Raw genomic sequence first — 18,537 nt, forward strand, 5'->3', positions numbered from 1 at the left:
GCCTCTGCTCCAAACAGAGAGCACGTGTTTCATGATGGCCGCTGCAAAGATGCGTGCAGAGTCGAGCAGCAGCAGCAGCGACGATGAAGTGTTGAAAAGATGCAGGGAAGCCGTGTGGGAGACAGACCTGACCAAAGGTTCCGAACTACCTGTTTAAAATCATAGTGAGCTTCATTTTCAAACCAACTGTTAACTGCGTGTATGTGTCTGTTTAGCGTTCGTCTTTGCTGAGATTGTAAACATCAAAACGAAGTATTTTAGCTCTAAAATTAGATGTTCATGAATATCTCCAGTATATCGTGTCAGTCAGGTCTAGTGAATGATGTTAATGAGGTCAATTGCTCATTTCTATCACTGGTCCTATTGAGTGACTACGTAACCTCTTGAAAAGGTAGTAACAACATACGATGAGAACTGGACGAGCAAGTCGTAGGGAGACTAACCATGAACGGGTTGCTCTTTGGGGAAGCCAGGCGATAAGTAAAGCAACCGACTCGTTTAGACGAAACTGTCTTGTGCTTAGTTGATGGAGTAAATCAGATGATTTAAGATTGTAAATTCAGTTTTGTACTTCAGTGAACGGAGGACACGATCACGTAAGGCAGTGCGTGTGTAGTTTAAACTGTTTCCGTCTCACAAATATGGACTGACTGTAATTCGAATTCAGCATTGTACTGGCTTTGGACAATAATGGCTCCCTAAAGTCGCCCAGTAATTGTGGATTTATTTTTTTATTTCGAAGAGAAGGAGAAAAATATACCATGCTCACGACTAAGTCAAAAAAAATTAAACTCCTGCCATGTTTCTGCCTGGATTGTTTACATTATTTGTCATTTCAGACGTTGACAAAGTAAAGGGGTCGAAGCGGTGAGTTCATCTTTACTGAATAAGTAGAAAGGTTTTTTATGGTAAAGATAGTAGTTTGTATTGTTTTAATGAAATTGAGCAACTCATCTTGATTAAAATTGATTTAAAAAAATTGAACGTGATGTTAGGTGATGGTTTATTGTGTTATGATTGCTAAAGGGTGTATTGTTGCAAAGTCGCTGCTAAATTCTCATTGTTTGTGTCAGAAAAAGTAAATGACATTTCAAAGTAATCATGGTGATGTTAGTTTGTTTTAGTGCTGATTGTGCTTTTGAAAGTTCCTCTTCTTTTCTCATTATCTGTTCTGATCCAGACTTGTCGTATCCAAACATGATCACGATGGGAATGAGCTGCAGGTCACAGAGGGCTTTCAAACTCACGTTGCCAAAAAGCTCAGCCACTTCCTTGACAGGTACTCTCTCTCCAGCAGTCAATATTCATCCTAAATTTGGTTTGTGATAATGATATTTAACAATTATGTGCTGTCAGTCACATTTCAGAGTTGCCGTTTGAAACTTCCTCTGTGGTGAAACCAACCACGTCTGGTGATGAAGAAGGTGAGTTATCAGTTCTTTCAGGGATTTGAAGAGTTAGTTGTGCTCATTTATGAAGGCCATATGAAGTGAAATTACATACAACTATTTGTCTACATTAAAAATAAGAGGTTGACTTTTTATTCTTTCTTCTGCAGCATTTCGCTTGTTCTCCACGTCGGTGCCAGGTCAGAAAGTCGAGGATCCTCCAGCTCCAGTGCGTCGACGTCCTGTGCCCAGCTCCAGGTGAATAGTATCTTCTCAGTGGTGGCCGTGGTGTTTTGCGGTGGTAATTTAAACGCTTCTGTCTCGCAGTGACAGCGACAGTGAGATGGAACTGAGGTTCAAAGAGGCTGCCCTATCATACGAAGACCTCGTGCCTCAAGCTTCACTTCCTGACCAACATACTTGTCCAACAGAAGAGCCCGTCAACACAGAAGTAGTTAAGAAAAAGAAGAAAAAGAAAAAGAAGAAAATGTCTGAGGGGGAAGAGGAAACGCATGTCGGACATGAACAAGACAGCTTGAGAGCGTCTCAAAATTCACACAATAACAATGTCCACTCTGAGCAGGAGCAGACAGACATCAAACGAAAGAAGAAGAAGAAGAGACAGAAAACAGACAAAGTTGTGTGACCAGCGCTTGTGACAAGACTGCTGCATCCATTTGTTAAGAAAACATTTAATTGTGTTGTGTGTGCCAGTACAAAGTTTGAAAGAAAGGTTTTCCGTGAAAATGTCTGCTGTTTATTACAAGTTTTCATCAAAACATGCAATTTATAAGAAAAACAAATATATTTTAATTGAAAAAAAAATTCATGTATTATGTTGATTCCTTGGATTCATTTTAACAAACAAATCAGCCCTTGTTCATGTCAGTCTAAAATAGTGCTTGAAACATGGACAGCTCAGGAACATGAATTCAAATCCCGTCCCATCCGTATCCTCCCTGGATTGTCGTAGGTCCATCTCCTGAGACCATTCATGCAGGAATGTAGGTGCTGATGTCGGTGGGCGAAGGTGAGAGCAGGTGAGACCGATGACTTTCTGTTGCCTCTGAGGCAGAATACAACTCTGGACTCTGAGCAGAACCTAGTGAAAGATGAGTCATCAGGTCAGTGACCGGACGTTTGATTAAAAAAAAAATCACCTTTTATGGCTCAACATTTGTGTATTTGGATTGTCCTCATTAACGTAAATGTGAGTTTTCGTTTGACGCCTACTGGTGACCATGGTTACTGCAGTATGGTCATCGCTATACTTGGATGCATATAACATAAGAATGAACTTGGACCGCGCAGTTTTGTTGCAGTTTCGTCGGTGGGAATTGGTGTTATTTCCACTGGAGGAGCAAATGCAACAAACTGTATGTTAAGTTCCAGACTAAGGTATTGCTAATAATTCCTACGCAGAACTCAGAAGTCTAGGAGCGTGTCGCATCCGCGACGTCATCAAACTGTGACCGCCCTTTTCGTCAAAAAACCAACTCTTTTACTCATTGTTTAATTTGGACAATTTGTCCACTGTGCTTCCTGTATAGTGGACTTTTATATGCGATTATGGCAAATATTTATATCGTGTTTTCTTACCTGATACGGATGTTGGCTGCAAATGCAAAGACTCTTCTTGTTCGTCAGGATCTGTCGTAAGTATCTGTTCATTAAAGAAACAAACTTGAATTTAAGTGTTTAACCAGGGCCAAAAAACTCTTCCAAATATCAAGGCACATTTACAGGACGTCCATGTTCATTATAGTATGTGAATTTTATGCATGTTTAGTTTGCCAATTTGATCAGTCTGGACTCTTCTTTACATTTATTTCCACCTTGTTGTTAGAAGATTTCTAACCTTGATAAATATACCATATATTTGGTCAGTTGGTCAGTTATTTTTTTAAATAAATGAGTGTGAGAGATTGATCTCCTTAATGCTTTTTTTTTTGTCATTTTTGTTCTGAAAAACAACACACCGTATTCCTTTGTTGGACTAAGGAGGAACAAGATAAAGTTATTTAACCAAGATAATGAACTTGTTTAATAGTAGCTCAATCTGCAAGAAGACAACAGTCCCTGTGTGGGTCTAAGTAAATGTTCTGTGGAGGAAAATGGATTTCTAAACACCCACTGTTTAACTCAAAATTGTAGATCTCAGGAAATTAATTTGTCATCACAGTGAGATGTGCAAAAACCTCTAAATGTCTCCTAAATCATCGGGTACCTGTCTGACTGAGGTGAGACTGGTGAGTGTCCCCAGACCGCTGCTGTCAGTGATGACCATCGCCTGAGACAGGAGACTGGATGGATGGTACTGGGGCGAGTCCGACTTGTTGTAGACTGGAATACGAACAGAGTTAGTATTTGCTCATTTTTAGGAAAACAGTGGTTGAAAAAAAAGGCAGTTTGGGGTCACCAGTGGTGAACTGTAATCTTTGTTTTCTTGTGTTATCTTACTGTGAGATGGCAGCGGAGCCATGGTTGCCACAAAGGGACTGGTGCTCATGTGACTGTGGAGCTGCTGTGAAAGAGGCTGCTGGCTGGAGGCGTGCAGCTGCTGCTGGAAGGAGATTGGCTGCAGAGTGGTGAAGCTTGCGCCCATATTGTTGATGACAGGTACCGTCTGGGATTGTGTGGAAGCCAGCCCTAAAGAAAAACAAATGTATTTTGTCTCTTGTTTGTTCATGATGGGGTTAATGAGATGGTTACCAATGAGTAGCGAGGGCTCTCCTAGGCTCATCACGTTGGGCAGAGACGCCATGATGAGTCCTTGTGAGGAAGCAGGCGAGGGGGACAGACTGTGTAAGGAGGTCAGAGTGCTTACTGGAGGCAGCGGCCCCCCACTGGACACCTGTGATGCAGGCTCATTGTTAACAACACATCTTGTTTTTGAAAGAGACATCGTTCTTTACCGATTTGGGATGGTGGGTGTCGAGGAGTGTGGGGCTGGGCTCCAGCTGAACGGGACTGGCCACCAAGCGGCCCACTCTTTCCCCTCCACCCCCCCGCACAGCAGACAGAGGCTCACATGACATCTGCTGGCTGTATTTAACACCTGAAAGGAAAGAAGGCATCATATTTGGCTCTTCAGATTTTCGTACCACAACAAGTTCCTCACCAAGCTCAGGACTTGAAGGAAGAGTGGGATTCGATGAAGACGCGGTGTTGTTGGTGAAAGGCGTGTCGAGCGCTAGTTTGTGGCGAAAGGCTTCCTCTTTGCGGCGGTTGGCAAACCAGTTGTAGACTCGTACCTCTGTGACCAGGTTGGATCCCAGACCTGCGAGCTGGGACGGTGAGACCCCTCTCTGCAGACACTCTGCCCTGGTGGAGTAGATGTTTGTGTCATGAGGTGACAAATGAACCAGTGGCACATATGATCTGGACACCTGTTGCACTCTTCCACCAGCCCCTCTCTTTCCTCTTTGCTGGGGTTCTTCTGTCGCTCATAGGCGTGGAAGAGAATCTGGAGGGATGCTGGACCCCACTTGAATCGGTTCCTCCGTCCTTTCCTGATGTCCTCTCCGGGGTCTTCCACAGATGCAAGACCATGCTTGGCATTGGTGAACTCTGAGGATAGAATAAACAGTTTGTTACACTCCGCAGCGGAAACACACAGCAGACAGTAGCATTGTACTCACGTTGACTGATCTCACACCGCTTCTTCACGTACCAGCTGTACAGGGCAGCTCTCTTCTGGTTCTTCATGGGTGTACCTTTGTTGAGGTGCTGGGAGAGGTGGGACTGGTTCAGGCCGGTAGACTCCACCACCTCCCTCTGAGGAAGGTTGTGCTGCTGCATGTAGCTTTTCACCAGTTTAGCCACGTGCCATGGGTCCTCACTGTTGGAAAAGAAATTCATTGATTCACTCAAGGTGGTGGTCCCACTCCTGATGGGCATGTCTGGTCCCTCTTTTAGCAGCTGGCAAAGCTTTTTGGACTGAAGGCTTCGTTTTCCATGATGTAGCACCAAAACAGGTCAAAGAGAAATACATCAGATGTGGAGAAAATATACTATACTGTTTATTTAATCTCTTTACATGGCGTTTGACACATAATTCTGTATGACAAGTATTGGATGTTAACAATTTCAGTGCATGCTCATAACAAAATGTATATGTAAATGTAAAATAATGTAGTATTAAATAAAATATATGTATATGTAAAATATATGTAAATATATATATATGTATATGTAAAATGTATAATATGATGCACAGACACACACAGGTTTATCGCACCATCTTTGTGAGGACCTCTCATCGCCATAACCCTTTCCCCAGCCTCTAACCTTAACTTAACCATCCAAAACAAATGGCTAACTTAAACAGGATTCTGAACCACACTTAAACCCATTATAATGACCTTGTTTTGAAGTCTTCATCGTCAAATTGAGGCTTAACATCGTGGGGTACAGCCAAAGGGCCCCACAAAGGCATTAGAGAAGAAAGTGTTACACACATTCACAAGCACGCACGCTCGCACGCAGAGTCATTTTCAAAATAGCTTTGACAACAAATAATCAGCCTTTGAAAATATCAAAGTTTTAAAGTTGAAAGTTGAATGTTAAAGGTAGAAATGTGGTGGATATACAGTGTTTAGATTTATTTATTTATTTCCATTCATATTTTCTCATTTATCTGTGTTTCTTTTTCTTTGTCTCCTAAATTCCTTAAGATAATAGATAAGCTGGCCACACAAAATGAGTGTCAGGCCGGAGTTGACGCCCAGACCTTGAGTTTAACAGTTAGTGGGATTGGTGCCAATCCAATGGGTCACATTTAGGGTGATCAGGATGGTAGAGTTAGTTCTAATACTCTAATACTACTCTGGAAAGGTTTTGAAATGTCCGAACAGCTTCTACAGACTCCAACATGGAGTCTCTGGAAGGGACACGAGAACACAAACTGAATGACCTTCTCTTTGTCACTTTGATCAACAACTTATTGTAAAAAAATATAAATGCAACACACTTGCAATTCCCATCTGACTAAATAGTAATTATTTTTCTGTGAATCCTCCTGATCTCCATGGGCTTGTGTCAACGGTAGCCACACATATTCCCAGTGGGGGAAGTACAGAGACGCATATTGACTCACAGAGATAAGAGGAAGCACATAGAGGCAAAGTCCAACATGGAAAACAGTCTAGATTTTGTGTGTATTTCCAACAAAACCTGTCTAAAGATACATTAAAATAAAATATGTTGTGTTGTTTCTGAGAATATTTCAGAGGGTGTTTGCAGACAGACTTCATGTTTATGTGTAAACAACCCAAAAGTGAGCGGCAGAGTTGTATTGAATGTAGAGATATATAAGCTTTAAGTCAACATTGTCTTAGAGCACCAGCCCAGCTCTATTAATCTTCACCTGCATGGAGCTTATTTATTAAGAAATGGCCACAGAATAATGATGAGGGTGGGTAATTAGTAACTAGCAAAGGAGGAACCCTCTTTATATTCGCAGCAGAAGCTGGTTCCCAGCGAGAGACTGGCCGATTGCAGAAGAAGCAGGAAGGAATTTAGAAAAGAAAGAAAGCTTTTGGAATGTTTGGAGAACAGGGCTCAGGCTGGAAAATTGACAGCTTGTGAGGACGTTCTGCCTCCTGTGGGTCTTCAGGATGCAGAGGGGGAATTAGCGAGTTCAGAGGTCAGGGCTTTGTTAAATTTTAGCCACAAGATAGTTACTCATCTGTCTGCTTGGAGCCTGCCACGAAGAGGGATCTACTTACTGAAGGAGCCGGTCCACTTCAGCCCGCATCTTGACGGCCTCTTCTGGCGGAAGCTTTTCCAGATCTCGGAATATAGGCGGTGGAAAGTCCATCTCCCCCTCCTCAGAACTCTCCCCGTCCACCTTCTCTCCCCTCTCTGCGCTGCCTTTGGCCCGCTCCTGCTCCAGCTCCCCCAGGGCCTGCACCAGGACATCCTGGGACAGGCCAGACTCCAGCAGGGCCCAGATCAGCTGCTGCTGAAGGGCAGTGAGCCGACCGGGCCTCATCATGGTGGCCCTGGCCCTGCTGTCTCCCTCCATGACTCCGGTGCCTTACCTGCTGCTGAGCGCCTGCCGAACAAACAGACGACACTCTCCGCCGATAACCAGATGGGCAACGCTGGGCCCGAGCTATATTTATAGTCCTTCAGAGTGAGATCAGTGATTCTTTCATTTTTCTTTTGCTGAGTTTCTCCGCCATGTCCTGGAAGGTTTGGCTCTCCACCTGCTTTTTTGCTTTGGGTGGACAATTTTCTTTTTTTTGCCTTCCTCCTCTTCACCCCCTCCTCCTTACATGTGCCTTGTGAACTTTGTCCCTTCTCCCTTGGTCCCTAACAGTGGCTAAAGTGCAATTCTGGAACAACAATAAATATACCTGGGGCTGGGTGCTTTCACGGCCCGCAGATGCCCACGCTTTGTTTAAACTACAAAAGCGGTTCGAAAGGCGAAGTAAGGGGTCTGACTTTTGAGCTCATTTTTGGGGATTTTTGCCAAACATCGAGCCATTTACTTTCACAAGCTAACAATGTTGCAAATCATTTATGAAGCAAATTCAAACTATGTTTTATCTGAAATGCCTCAGACAAACAGATTTTAACGTTTTATAAAAATGTTCGACGTCATGTTTGTCTGTAGATGGCGCTGTTGTATTCCTTTTGTCGCACGCTCAACTGATAAATAGTTCTGATTCACTTGACCTATAGATGTTTTAACCTGGAAAAGATGTTTAAAACTCTGGTAGTCACTTCACTGTGGCCTGATAAGAAAAAAGCAATAGCGTTACCCTAGGAGTTTTTGAATACGACACTCATTCCTCATTGTGTTTTGTGGTTTCTGAACTACAGCCACTTCAAATGTATTTTTGTGCTGTTAATGCTTTCATTTTTTTATTCCATATAAACAGCTTTGCGAGCCCTGCTCCTTAAGATCGCACTGAATGTATTTAGAATAGAATGGAAGGAAATAAATATACTTCTATTTTATTTTATCACAAAGGTAATGTGCCAGTTTTGTTAGAACATGTTTTGGTTATGACGTGTATAAACAAGACAGATTATTTTTTTTCCGCCTCTAAAATCTTGACTCAGATTATTGACAAACAAAAATGTGTGCTGTCTGCACTTTATCAATTAGTGAACTCTTGGCTGATGATGATCTACTAAAATGTTTTCCGTTTCTTTCATCATTGATCTGTTTTTGGTACCGATTTAAATGAGAAGAGTTACTCCAGTGAAGTTCCATTCTCAATATTGACCTCTGGATGTCGCCAACAAACAAATAATAAGATTTTCTGCCCGCGTGGGACCATAAAACGGATCATAGAACAACAAACTGTCTAAAAATTTCTAGTTAGAGTGTGCAATTTTGCCCCTTAACATGTCTATGTATCGTATACAACACCTTGTTCCAGGGCCAAACCCAGGTCCTCAGTTAATTTGAATTGGAACCACAAGTAAGTGTATGACGTATGTGGACTTTTCTTTCTTCTTTGTTTTGGCTGTTTTGGATGTTTCAATATTGCTAGAATAAAACAAAATACATACTGAACATTACATACTTTCATATAAAAGTTGAGAATAATTGTGTAGTGGTTTGTGCAGCGAACTCAAATTCCTCAAATGCATCTGCTCCACACTTCCTCAAATTTGCCTGCTCTTTTGGTAGACTTTATCTGATGGAAACATGTAGCCTATGCTGACCACAACAAAGTTGTCCATTGTTGTAAACCCTCTTGACCACTGTCATAATACAGCTGCCATTGTGGGTGTTTACCAATGCAGTAGTTTGTAACTAGCAGAAAAAAACCTCAATATGTGTCTGTGGTCAAATCCAGCTGCTTACTCTTGGTGGAACAAGGGTCATTCACAAGGTCATAATCAGTTATGCCGAAACACATGGCTGATTTTGAACTAGTCAAACACTTGTGACGGAAGCTTCTTTCAAAAATGACGATACGACCAGCTGCATAAAACACCGCCAACAAGTGGGTGGAAGTAGTTTAGTCAAGTTGACAAAATTTCCATGTTGTGGCTTGAAGTTTCTATGCTGGTCTGTGTTGGACCACCCAACTCCATCTGTGTCAGAGAGCTCTGGTGAGAACAGGACGAGGTGGGAGGACCAAGTGGGCAAAAGGGCAGCGCAAATGGGAGCGAAGCTTGGAGCCTTCATGTCGTCCTTTATCTTGCCTTCCTCTTTCTCCCCCAAACTCACTTTCTGCTCCTGGATCACCTTATACCGCTCTCAGGTTGAGCCTATCAGCACCTTTTTGTGTGGAGCTCGTGTTACTCCACCCCACCCTTGGGAAGATGGCATTATACTGTATTTGGAAGGGTAACAGAGCTCCCTCTATCTCCCTGAGACATGCCACTGACCTGTAATTAAGTCCCATTGTGCTATTCAGAGGAAAACTCCTCACCAAAGCGGACAGAGGGCAGTGTGTGCGCACTTCCAAAAGCTCTGCTGTGACTAATGCTCCGCCACACAGGCCCGGTTTATCAAAACGGACCACATGCAGCACACGCTGGAGTTAGCTTTTCTCCATCCAGCGAGCTCAAAGCTACCTTGATTAGTAATGAGATACAGTCCACTCTCTCGGCCTCTCATTAGTGAGCCATTGCCGCTCGTGTTCTCACCGCTCGCCCGCTCTGTCTCGGTCTAGAAAGGCTACTGCGGCCCACCCCCTCCCCATCCAGGCCATTCAACCCCATTGATCATGCATGCAGAAATTTAACACACCCCTTAATTCCTGTCCAAATAGCTCTTGTCCAACTTCCAGAGATTCATCTGTTCGTCTGGGGAGGATAGCAGATAGTAGCCGGGACGTTTTTAGGATCACACGCCGTGGACCTCTTTGTTTCCTTTCAGTGTTTTGCTCTCATTTTGTAATCTGAGTCCACCAGGTTTAGTATAGTGGCTAAACTTTAAACTGAGATTTTGCAATGCAAAGATATTGTGGAAAAGACATTATTATATCTGTATTATACTTTTTTCTTCAACAACTTTTTTACCGACTAACTACAGTCAACTATGGTGTCAAGGCATAGCAAAGTGAAAAATAGCATTAACAATATAAACAGAATATAAAGGCAAGTATTTCACTGCCTTTATAGTCTTATATTCACTACTTTCAGTGGCAGGTGTTCCATGTTGAGGGAGACTGTTGTGGATTGTAACCTGGACCCCTCTTGAAGTTCACCCTCATAAATTCATTTTTGCATTCATTCATTTTTTTTTTTTTACCATCTTAGCTTGACGTTTCTCTCAGTAATGTTGAAGTCTTTCGGTGGTTTTGCAGTCAGACCCCACTAAGCCTCATCACCTACAACCTTTTGAACACTGAAATATTATTTCCTCTTCAGCCGAGTGTAAAAACAATAAATAAAGTAAGATAAAAGTGTCAGTCAATGGTAGCACAGGTATGAAGCATTCAAAGACGAGTGGCACTTCAACCACTACTACTGTCTTTGGCTCTCAATGTGGTGGAGCCTTCTCCACACCCAGCAGAAGTCAAGGCCGTCATTGTCTTTGAATTGCTATTGGTTGGTCTTAGCGTTGGTCACATGTTGAGTCAGTCTTGAGAAGATTAGCTTGAGCTGGCTTTGCTGCTAATTAAATACTTAAAGCCCAGCAGTGAATGAGAACAAGAACACAAACCTGCTGTTATTGCGTAAGCCGCATCGCGGTGTGGGAGGTGTATTAGAGGAGCTGCTGACTCAAACGCTTCCAATACCTGCTCTCATTAGGAAATCACTCAGAAAGGCTGGACAATGCCAGCATTGATGGTCGGCCTCGGGTTGTAATGATCAGTAAACATCGGCGATTCCTCAGAGGAGGAAAAGCACCATGAGGTCCTGGTGCAACAGACCGTGGAGTGTCCGCTCACTTCCTGAGACAAACTATGACGGAGTGAGCCGCGAGGCAGGACACGAGTACGTTGACTGGAGTACGTCTTCAGACACTGATACTCCTCCATGAACTGAAGCTACCCTTTTATTCCTGCATTTTTATTCACACTTTGAAGTTGTAGACAACTAATTGGGGCTTACTTGTGTTATCTTGATGTAAACATGATGCTAGTCACAGCATCATGTTCATGTCTACGCTCTACTTTGCTTTAAAATTCAACCGGAACTTTGAGGTGCACTTGTTAGTCTTTCTCTGACCTGGATGGGGATTTACCGCAAGTGAATGAGAGTTAGTCAGAATGTCACCGGAAGTTGATGGTTGTTTCAGAATAAAGGTATTGGTCACAAAAGCTGTTTTTATCTTTCTGCCGTTCTGTGGAATTTACTTGAACAAACATGGAGCTAAATCAGTTGAGACGTCTGTCCAGTGTGAGAGTTAAACATTAAGTTCGCTGTAATCCCATCACTTTATGATTTCTTTTATTATTTCATGAGTGTTATGAAGAAAATTAATCAGTTGAAGGTTCAGAATTGAGACGCAACATTAGAATCCATGACAAAATTCTAGATCCTCACAGAGACATGGTCCCTTTTTGGTTATTGACATATTGCACCAGTGCATGGGAGCGGATTTTTAAAACATTTCTTTACCGCTGAAACGTGCAGAAGCATTTGCCTTTCATTTATATATTTGGCTGGTACAAAATAACTGACAGTTGTTCAATAATTCCTCAGACATCTGAGTGTATATCCTCATCCTGACTAACTGTCCGGAGTGTTTTTTAATAATATTTGTAACTTACTATTATAATGTTTAAAGTTTGAAAATGGTAATCTGGACTAGGAAAACTTTTTAGTTTAATCAGTATAAATATACATTTTGCTCCGAAATGGTTTGACTCTTATTCTGGAAGTCCAAAGCGGAACCGGCGCTCTCGCTCAGCGCTGGCGGAACGCCGGCGCAGCGTCTCGCTCCCGCGGATGATAGAGAAAAGACCGTGCGGAGAGGAGAAGGGGCGGAGTCTCTCCAAACCCGGCTCTGGCCCGCACCCCTCTCTGTCACCCCGGGCCAAACCCGCCCAGATCCTTACTCACTCTCCACACGCCACGGCACCGGCGCGCACACACACACACTCACTCACACACACTCACACACACACACGGCCCGGACTCGGCATGGAGACAGAAGGGAGCCAGAGCAGCTTGTCCACCACGGACTCCCCTCACGACCCCTGGTAACTAAAAACTTTTTATTGACCTGCGCTCTCCGTGTTCTCCTCAGACTAAAAGTTATCTTTCTTCTGACACCAATATTTTGTCTGCTGTCTCCAGCAAAATGTTCATCGGTGGCCTGAGCTGGCAGACGACACAAGGTAAATCTTTTTCCAGCTTCAACACGCTGCCAGGCAGACCAGAGGCCACTTCACAAAGTTCCATTTATTCATAAAGTGTTTGGTCAAATGTGAATCTCGGTGCACTGTGAATGGAGCCTTTTAGCCGTCACCTGGAAAACACTCTTGATGGGATAAGCTGGATTTTAAAGTCAGACATGAGAGTGTTAATTCATCTATTTGGGATGCATTAGATTTGTTTTTAAATGTGTTCCAGAGGGTCTGAAGGAGTACTTCTGCAAGTACGGCGAGGTGAAGGAGTGTATGGTGATGCGAGATCCGGTTACTAAGCGCTCGAGGTGAGGGAGCAGTGCGCCTGAAAGTTTATCTGACCTCCGTGATTCGTCCCCCGCTCGCCGCATATCACTGCACGTCAACACTGCTTTCTCCCTCTCTCAAACCTGCCTGTGTCCCGCAGAGGGTTCGGCTTCGTCACCTTTGTTGACCAGGCCGGCGTGGACAAAGTTCTGGCCCAAACCAGACACGAGTTGGACTCCAAAACAGTGAGTGCTCTGTGTTTCGTGGCTGGCTAATCCCATCACCCTGTGTTTGATGAGTGGATTTTCCAATAATCCACTGGAGAGGTGTAACATTGCTGCATTTTACCATGTTTACCGCTGCTCCGACTTTACGCCTGTTTTTCCACAAATGGTGTTTGTTGCTGTCGCTCTCCCAATTTTCGGCTCCCCTGGCTCGTCTCTGATGCGATCGCTTTACATGATAAAGTGACAGTGGAGACACACATGGGACAATCTGTTGCTTTCCTCTGTCACAGTGTCAGTTTCCCGCACAAACTCCGGGGGAACGGAGCCGGGTCGCCTCGGCTGCCAATCTTTGATTCGGATCCTAGCGAGTATGAACCAAAACTTCTTCGTCCCCGGGGAGGGAAGCGGGGTGGATTAACCTCTGGTGAAATGCAACCGGAGACCAGCGAGGTGTGAACGCGGCAACAAACACCTGGATGCCTTCTGTTCCACTTGAAAATGTAGAATTTGGATGACGATGCAGCACACACACACACACACACACACACACACACACACACACAGGTTCTCACACCTGTAACTTTAGATTGGAGTCGCAGTATGAATGTGTGTTTTTGTCAGTTCTGAATGTGGGCCAGTCTGGGAACAATGTGGCCCGTTGGTCGCCATAGGGACCGCGGCCCCCTCCTCTCTCCTCAGTGGGAGTGGTGGTGGGTTTGTCAGTGTATTGAAATGAGGGGAGGCTGCTTCTTTCCCCCTCTTTTGTGCACTTAGATGCACCTCTCTGTGACTTCTGGGAATCAGCTTAACCCAAAGTTTCAGTCTGTCGCTATATCAAGAGAGAGAGAGAGAGTTTTCGGTGTTTCCTCCTCGCTCCAGCGCTTCAGTGTCACTTGCAGGCACGACAGCTATGACAAGTAGCGCCATCATGGTTGGACACCACTAACTCGCCATGGGGTTTGTTACCATAGTGACCTCCCCCTCCCGCCCTCCTCCACAGTTGAAGAATAGCTCTGCCACAAAAGAAAAGAAGGAAGAAAACAATGCACATCATTTACAATCACTCGTTGGGAGAGGGAAACGAAGGTGACACAGGTCGAAGGTCACGACGGTTTATTATATTATCATTTTCACTGTCACCTCTTACGGGATTGTCAAAATATACTTGAATTTTTTGAAGTACTTTTTCCTTAATATTAAGCAGAAAAGAGGCAGAGGAAGTTCTTAAATACGCTGAACTCCTCAGACCACTTTGTGAAGTTTTTCGCTCGCTTGTTTGCCGAGTGGCGTTTCGGGCCCTGGTGGCTGCAGCGGGGTGTGTCGTGGGTCAGTGGGGGGAGCAGATTTTGGGAGCGTCAAGAAGAGAGCTCAGTCGTCCGTGCGTTATCCCTCCATTCAATATTAATTGAGAATTAAAAATTCACAAAGTTTGATCAAATCTGCCTCCATGTTACAAGGATGTTTTTTTTTTATTTTAGCTAAAAAACAAACTTTACTAACTGAACTAAAACTTTCTTATGCCATTTATTTATTATGTATTTATTTATTCCATTGAGGCGAAAAGTCAACTGTTGGTGCATTCACTGACCGTAGAGTTCCTAATTATAAACATCTAATTAATGTAAATGGGCAACAATTAAAATCAAGTGTCGATCTCATGAACAGCAAAAGTGCCACACTGAAAAGACTGATGTCACAATTAAATGCTTCTCATTTAATCAATTAATCAGGAAGTACATAATACTAACATGATTACAAGAAAGCAAAAAATATGAATGAATACTTGGTTGAAGCGTTTGTACATTTTTACCCAGAGTGACTCCAAAATAGACGTGTGTCAATAAAACTTCCAGGGCTGGTTAGTCACCAGAAAGCCCAACATTCAAGTGAATCGCTCGTGACAACAGTGACGATGTTTTCAAGGTTTCTCCTTCACTCTGTGCCGCTGGCCTCTTCTTCCCATCCACAGGAGCTAGGTTACGCTGCTGCGACCTTCTCTGTGATTGAGCTCATTGCTCACAGATGAAATAAGTGTGGGGCAATAATATTGCGTGTAAAAGTCTCAGGTGCGCTCTGTCAAGGTGCCTTTTGCTTCGTCACATGAATTTGAAACATCCTTACAGCTACTCAGGACTATGTTGCCCACTTTATCCTGTATTTAAATGAATAATAACAAAAAAAAGTTAATTAATTTTTTTTAAATGTAAAAGAAACATTCACACTTATTTTGAATATTTTAATTGATCATTTGAGAAACAAAAACCTTTTCTACTTTAAAAGTGACGTTCATTTGACGTGGTTAAATTTTGCAGTCTTAAATCTTGTGGACGAACGGGAAAGCCAACGGTCCAATCCAGGATGGGGGTCAAATGAGTCGAATGAAGAAGTAGACAGAAACATAAGACCATCTTCTCTCTTATATTAAACCGTGTTTTGTTGAGTTCGGCCTCTTGAGCACCCTCCCCCGCCTCCCCCCATGCCGACAGGTTATCCTGTTAGAACGTGGAGAGAAAAGTTCTCCAGTGGCAACACAAAGAATGTGCCATGCTGTGAGCGGCTGAATTGCGCTGGAATTAGAAGACCTTTGCACAACTCAGAGGCTAAAGAGCAAATACAGTGCAGCGGAGGAATTTATTGGCTCTTATTATGCAGCGGACAGATGCGGTGAGAGAGCTTTGCTCTGATTTATACAAGTGCGTCGCCCCTCTGGGTGTCCACCACACTTCCTGCTGTCTGTAAACTGGGTTAGTGTCGGTGTGAAGCCAGATTTGTAGAACAAAGTTTCCAGTCACAGCGTTGAGCTGAGAGTTGCATCAGGGATGTTTGCGGTGCTAACTGGAGGGGGGGGGAGGGCGGGAGGATAACCTGGTCTGCGATTAGGATGGTGCGCCTAACTAATAGGATTTCTGTCAACAAGCTTGGGTTGTTCCTCCACAGATACCACGCAGCCCAATCAGCGCCTTAAGTATTCTCGGGCCGAGCGCGCTGCCAACTGTTGCGTCGCCCGGCTGTAGATGTTAAAAGGGGATTGGCCTGATTTTCCTAAATGGAATTACCTTCAGCTGCTCCTCCGTTACCCTGCCGAGACCCCGGCCCGACACCGGCGCATGTTCACCTGTTTCACTGTTTCCTCCCTGCCCATGTGCTTGCTGTGTTTGATTTTGTTTGTGTGTGTGTCTGTTTGTTTTTGATGTGCACAGGAGTGTTGGACATCAGGAGGGTTGGTGACCGGAGGTGACTATGAGAGTAGTCTAGCCACCATAGAAACTAAACAGTAGACTCTGCATCTGATCCTCCAGTCTTGCTGCGTCCACACTGCTACATGCTGAAATACTCCTGAGAGTTACAGTTACCATCGTAATGTTATGTACATCCAAACTCACAACTCTCATTTTCCACGTAAAATGCATCTTAAACAGTTCCACTATTTTGAAGAGGATTTGTGAAGTTACAGCCATGTGAGGTGTCTCTTTTGGCTTCTATATAACGTGAGCGTGATCAGTAAAGCTGACTTAAAGCACATTATTTAGCATCAGTATGTCTTTGAATTAAGTGTAATTAATCTGCAAGCTTACTCCACGACATATTCTAATTACAAGACTCATTTAATAATTCTCAATTATTTGCTGGCAATTAATGGATAGAAATAACTCATGTAAAGCGCATGTAAACTTTCTTTCGCAGCAAAACCTAGTTGACCACAAGATGCAATGTGACGTCACAGCCAAAACAGATTACACTGACGGACGATATTTAAGTTTAAAAACACTTCAGAGTGGAAGCGGAGCTGCAGAGCTGACATCACAGCAGCACTTCCTCCTAGATGTTGAGGCTTATACCTGCAGATGCAATTCAAATTAGATCATTATGGTTTCAAATGTTAAAATTAATCGTAATTAATTGTTTATAAACCTCTGCTTTTTTGCTTATGCTGCTTATTTGTAATAACATGTCTTGCAATAATGAATGTTAAAATTAAGTATGTAAAATAGGCCCTGGATATTCTAATATAGGGATCATAAAAAAAATATTGTTGTCTGTAATATAAGAAACAAACATTTTGTTGTGAACTAGAAATACATAAATAAGAATACACTAAATAAGTTAATATGTTTGCAAAAAGTGAATTTTGATGAATATAATTTTTATTTTACTCACTATTATTAGAATGCATGCCTTACAATTATACCTAATATGCGACATCTGTAGCCATTCATGATGCTGTGGTTTTATAGTTAAAGGTTAAGCTAAATGTCTGTCTAATTGAAAATGTAGTAGCGTGGACGTAGCTTTAGCCTAGTCTTCTCATTCTGCTCTCTAGAAGAGACGGCACACACCTGCGGTCGGCTCTGTTCACTTTAGAATGGACTGTGTCGTCTGGAAATGGCCTGCGTTTTACCACACAGGCTGTCGACTGTAGTCCAACTTGACCCATGGTTTAGGAACTAATCTTAGCGCTGCTCTGTGACGGCCGTACTGTAGTCTAGTGACTCTTTAGCTAGAGGAGAATAGACTAATATAGAGGTGGAGTATTCTATCGTTCTCTCACGGCATGATGAGGAGAGTCAGTGGGGTCCACGCTAGTGCTGTGTGTCTGTAGCTGTAGTCGCAACAATCATTGAAGAAGATGCTGTGATTTGAAGTGGACCGACTGGGAAGCGAGCTCTGATGCACCCTGTCACCTCAGATCTCAGGGAAGACCAAAAACAAACAAACACAAGCAAACAAAAACAGGTCTGCTGTCAGTGTGGTGTGATTGACAGCTGCCCTCTACTCCGTCCTGTCGCCCTCCCTCGCTCCTCATCCTCTCTCCTGTCTCTCTGACACACTTCCCCGGCTCCTGTGCGACTCTCCTCGCTGAGGTGAGCTGTGTTTGTGGTGCCTGTGTGAGATTCCAGGAGATCACATGTCACATGGTAGTGACGAGAGAGGCAGGGGTTCACTGGACATTCCCAGGCATTCCACCTGAGCAGAGCTGCCGCACACACACACACACACACACACACACAAGTGCGTCAGACATGAATGAGCCCACACTATTCTCATTCTGGAAATCAACATGAGTAAGTGTGAAGGATGTGGAATGAAAACACAAGGCTGCGCCACGAGTTCTCCTTCAGTTGACACCCTGTTTACCATTTTGAATTGCATTATATTTTAGGAAGAAATACAACTGATTTATTAAAAGAATTTCCCACTGAAAAATAACTTCTAAGCAAGTTGATCTCATGAAAAAAGGTCAAATATAATCCTTTTTTTTCATCATTTATAAGTGTATTCTGACCAATTTCATGGATCTATTTCATTTACCAAATCTCCGGTGATAAATACATCATGTGACATCACACAGTTTAACAAAATTGTGAATTAGTTAGATACAAA

The 18,537-nt window shown here is 43.3% G+C and overlaps 3 protein-coding genes across 6 annotated transcripts in view; 2 read left to right on the forward strand and 1 right to left on the reverse strand.

Moving 5' to 3' along the window:
* On the forward strand, positions 1-2,579 carry c7h12orf43 (chromosome 7 C12orf43 homolog). Its single transcript, XM_053870336.1, has 6 exons — positions 1-137; positions 840-867; positions 1,181-1,279; positions 1,357-1,424; positions 1,559-1,646; positions 1,716-2,579. The coding sequence occupies exons 1-6, from the start codon at positions 32-34 to the stop codon at positions 2,032-2,034; spliced, it is 708 nt and encodes a 235-aa protein (XP_053726311.1). The 5' UTR covers positions 1-31; the 3' UTR covers positions 2,035-2,579.
* hnf1a (HNF1 homeobox a) lies at positions 2,095-7,802 on the reverse strand. Its single transcript, XM_053870326.1, is given in 10 exon segments — positions 2,095-2,490; positions 2,988-3,051; positions 3,616-3,731; positions 3,849-4,037; positions 4,101-4,242; positions 4,304-4,446; positions 4,510-4,712; positions 4,778-5,012; positions 5,015-5,229; positions 7,118-7,802. Coding segments are annotated over 10 exon segments (1,716 nt in total). The 5' UTR covers positions 7,417-7,802; the 3' UTR covers positions 2,095-2,380.
* The window catches only part of LOC128762234 (RNA-binding protein Musashi homolog 1-like), a 24,159-nt gene continuing 11,841 nt past the window's right edge, over positions 6,220-18,537 (forward strand). Inside the window, exons 1-4 of one of the 4 annotated variants that reach the window (XM_053870327.1) lie at positions 6,220-12,514; positions 12,612-12,652; positions 12,888-12,969; positions 13,089-13,173. In XM_053870327.1, coding sequence (XP_053726302.1) covers positions 12,261-12,514; positions 12,612-12,652; positions 12,888-12,969; positions 13,089-13,173 — 462 coding nt within the window. In that variant the 5' untranslated portion in view covers positions 6,220-12,260. The remainder of the gene's footprint in view (positions 12,515-12,611; positions 12,653-12,887; positions 12,970-13,088; positions 13,174-18,537) is intronic. The other 3 variants (XM_053870330.1, XM_053870329.1, XM_053870331.1) reach the window with 3 other exon arrangements.

The sequence above is a fragment of the Synchiropus splendidus genome, chromosome 7 (genome assembly GCF_027744825.2).
Source record: "Synchiropus splendidus isolate RoL2022-P1 chromosome 7, RoL_Sspl_1.0, whole genome shotgun sequence".
NCBI lineage: Eukaryota > Metazoa > Chordata > Actinopteri > Syngnathiformes > Callionymidae > Synchiropus > Synchiropus splendidus.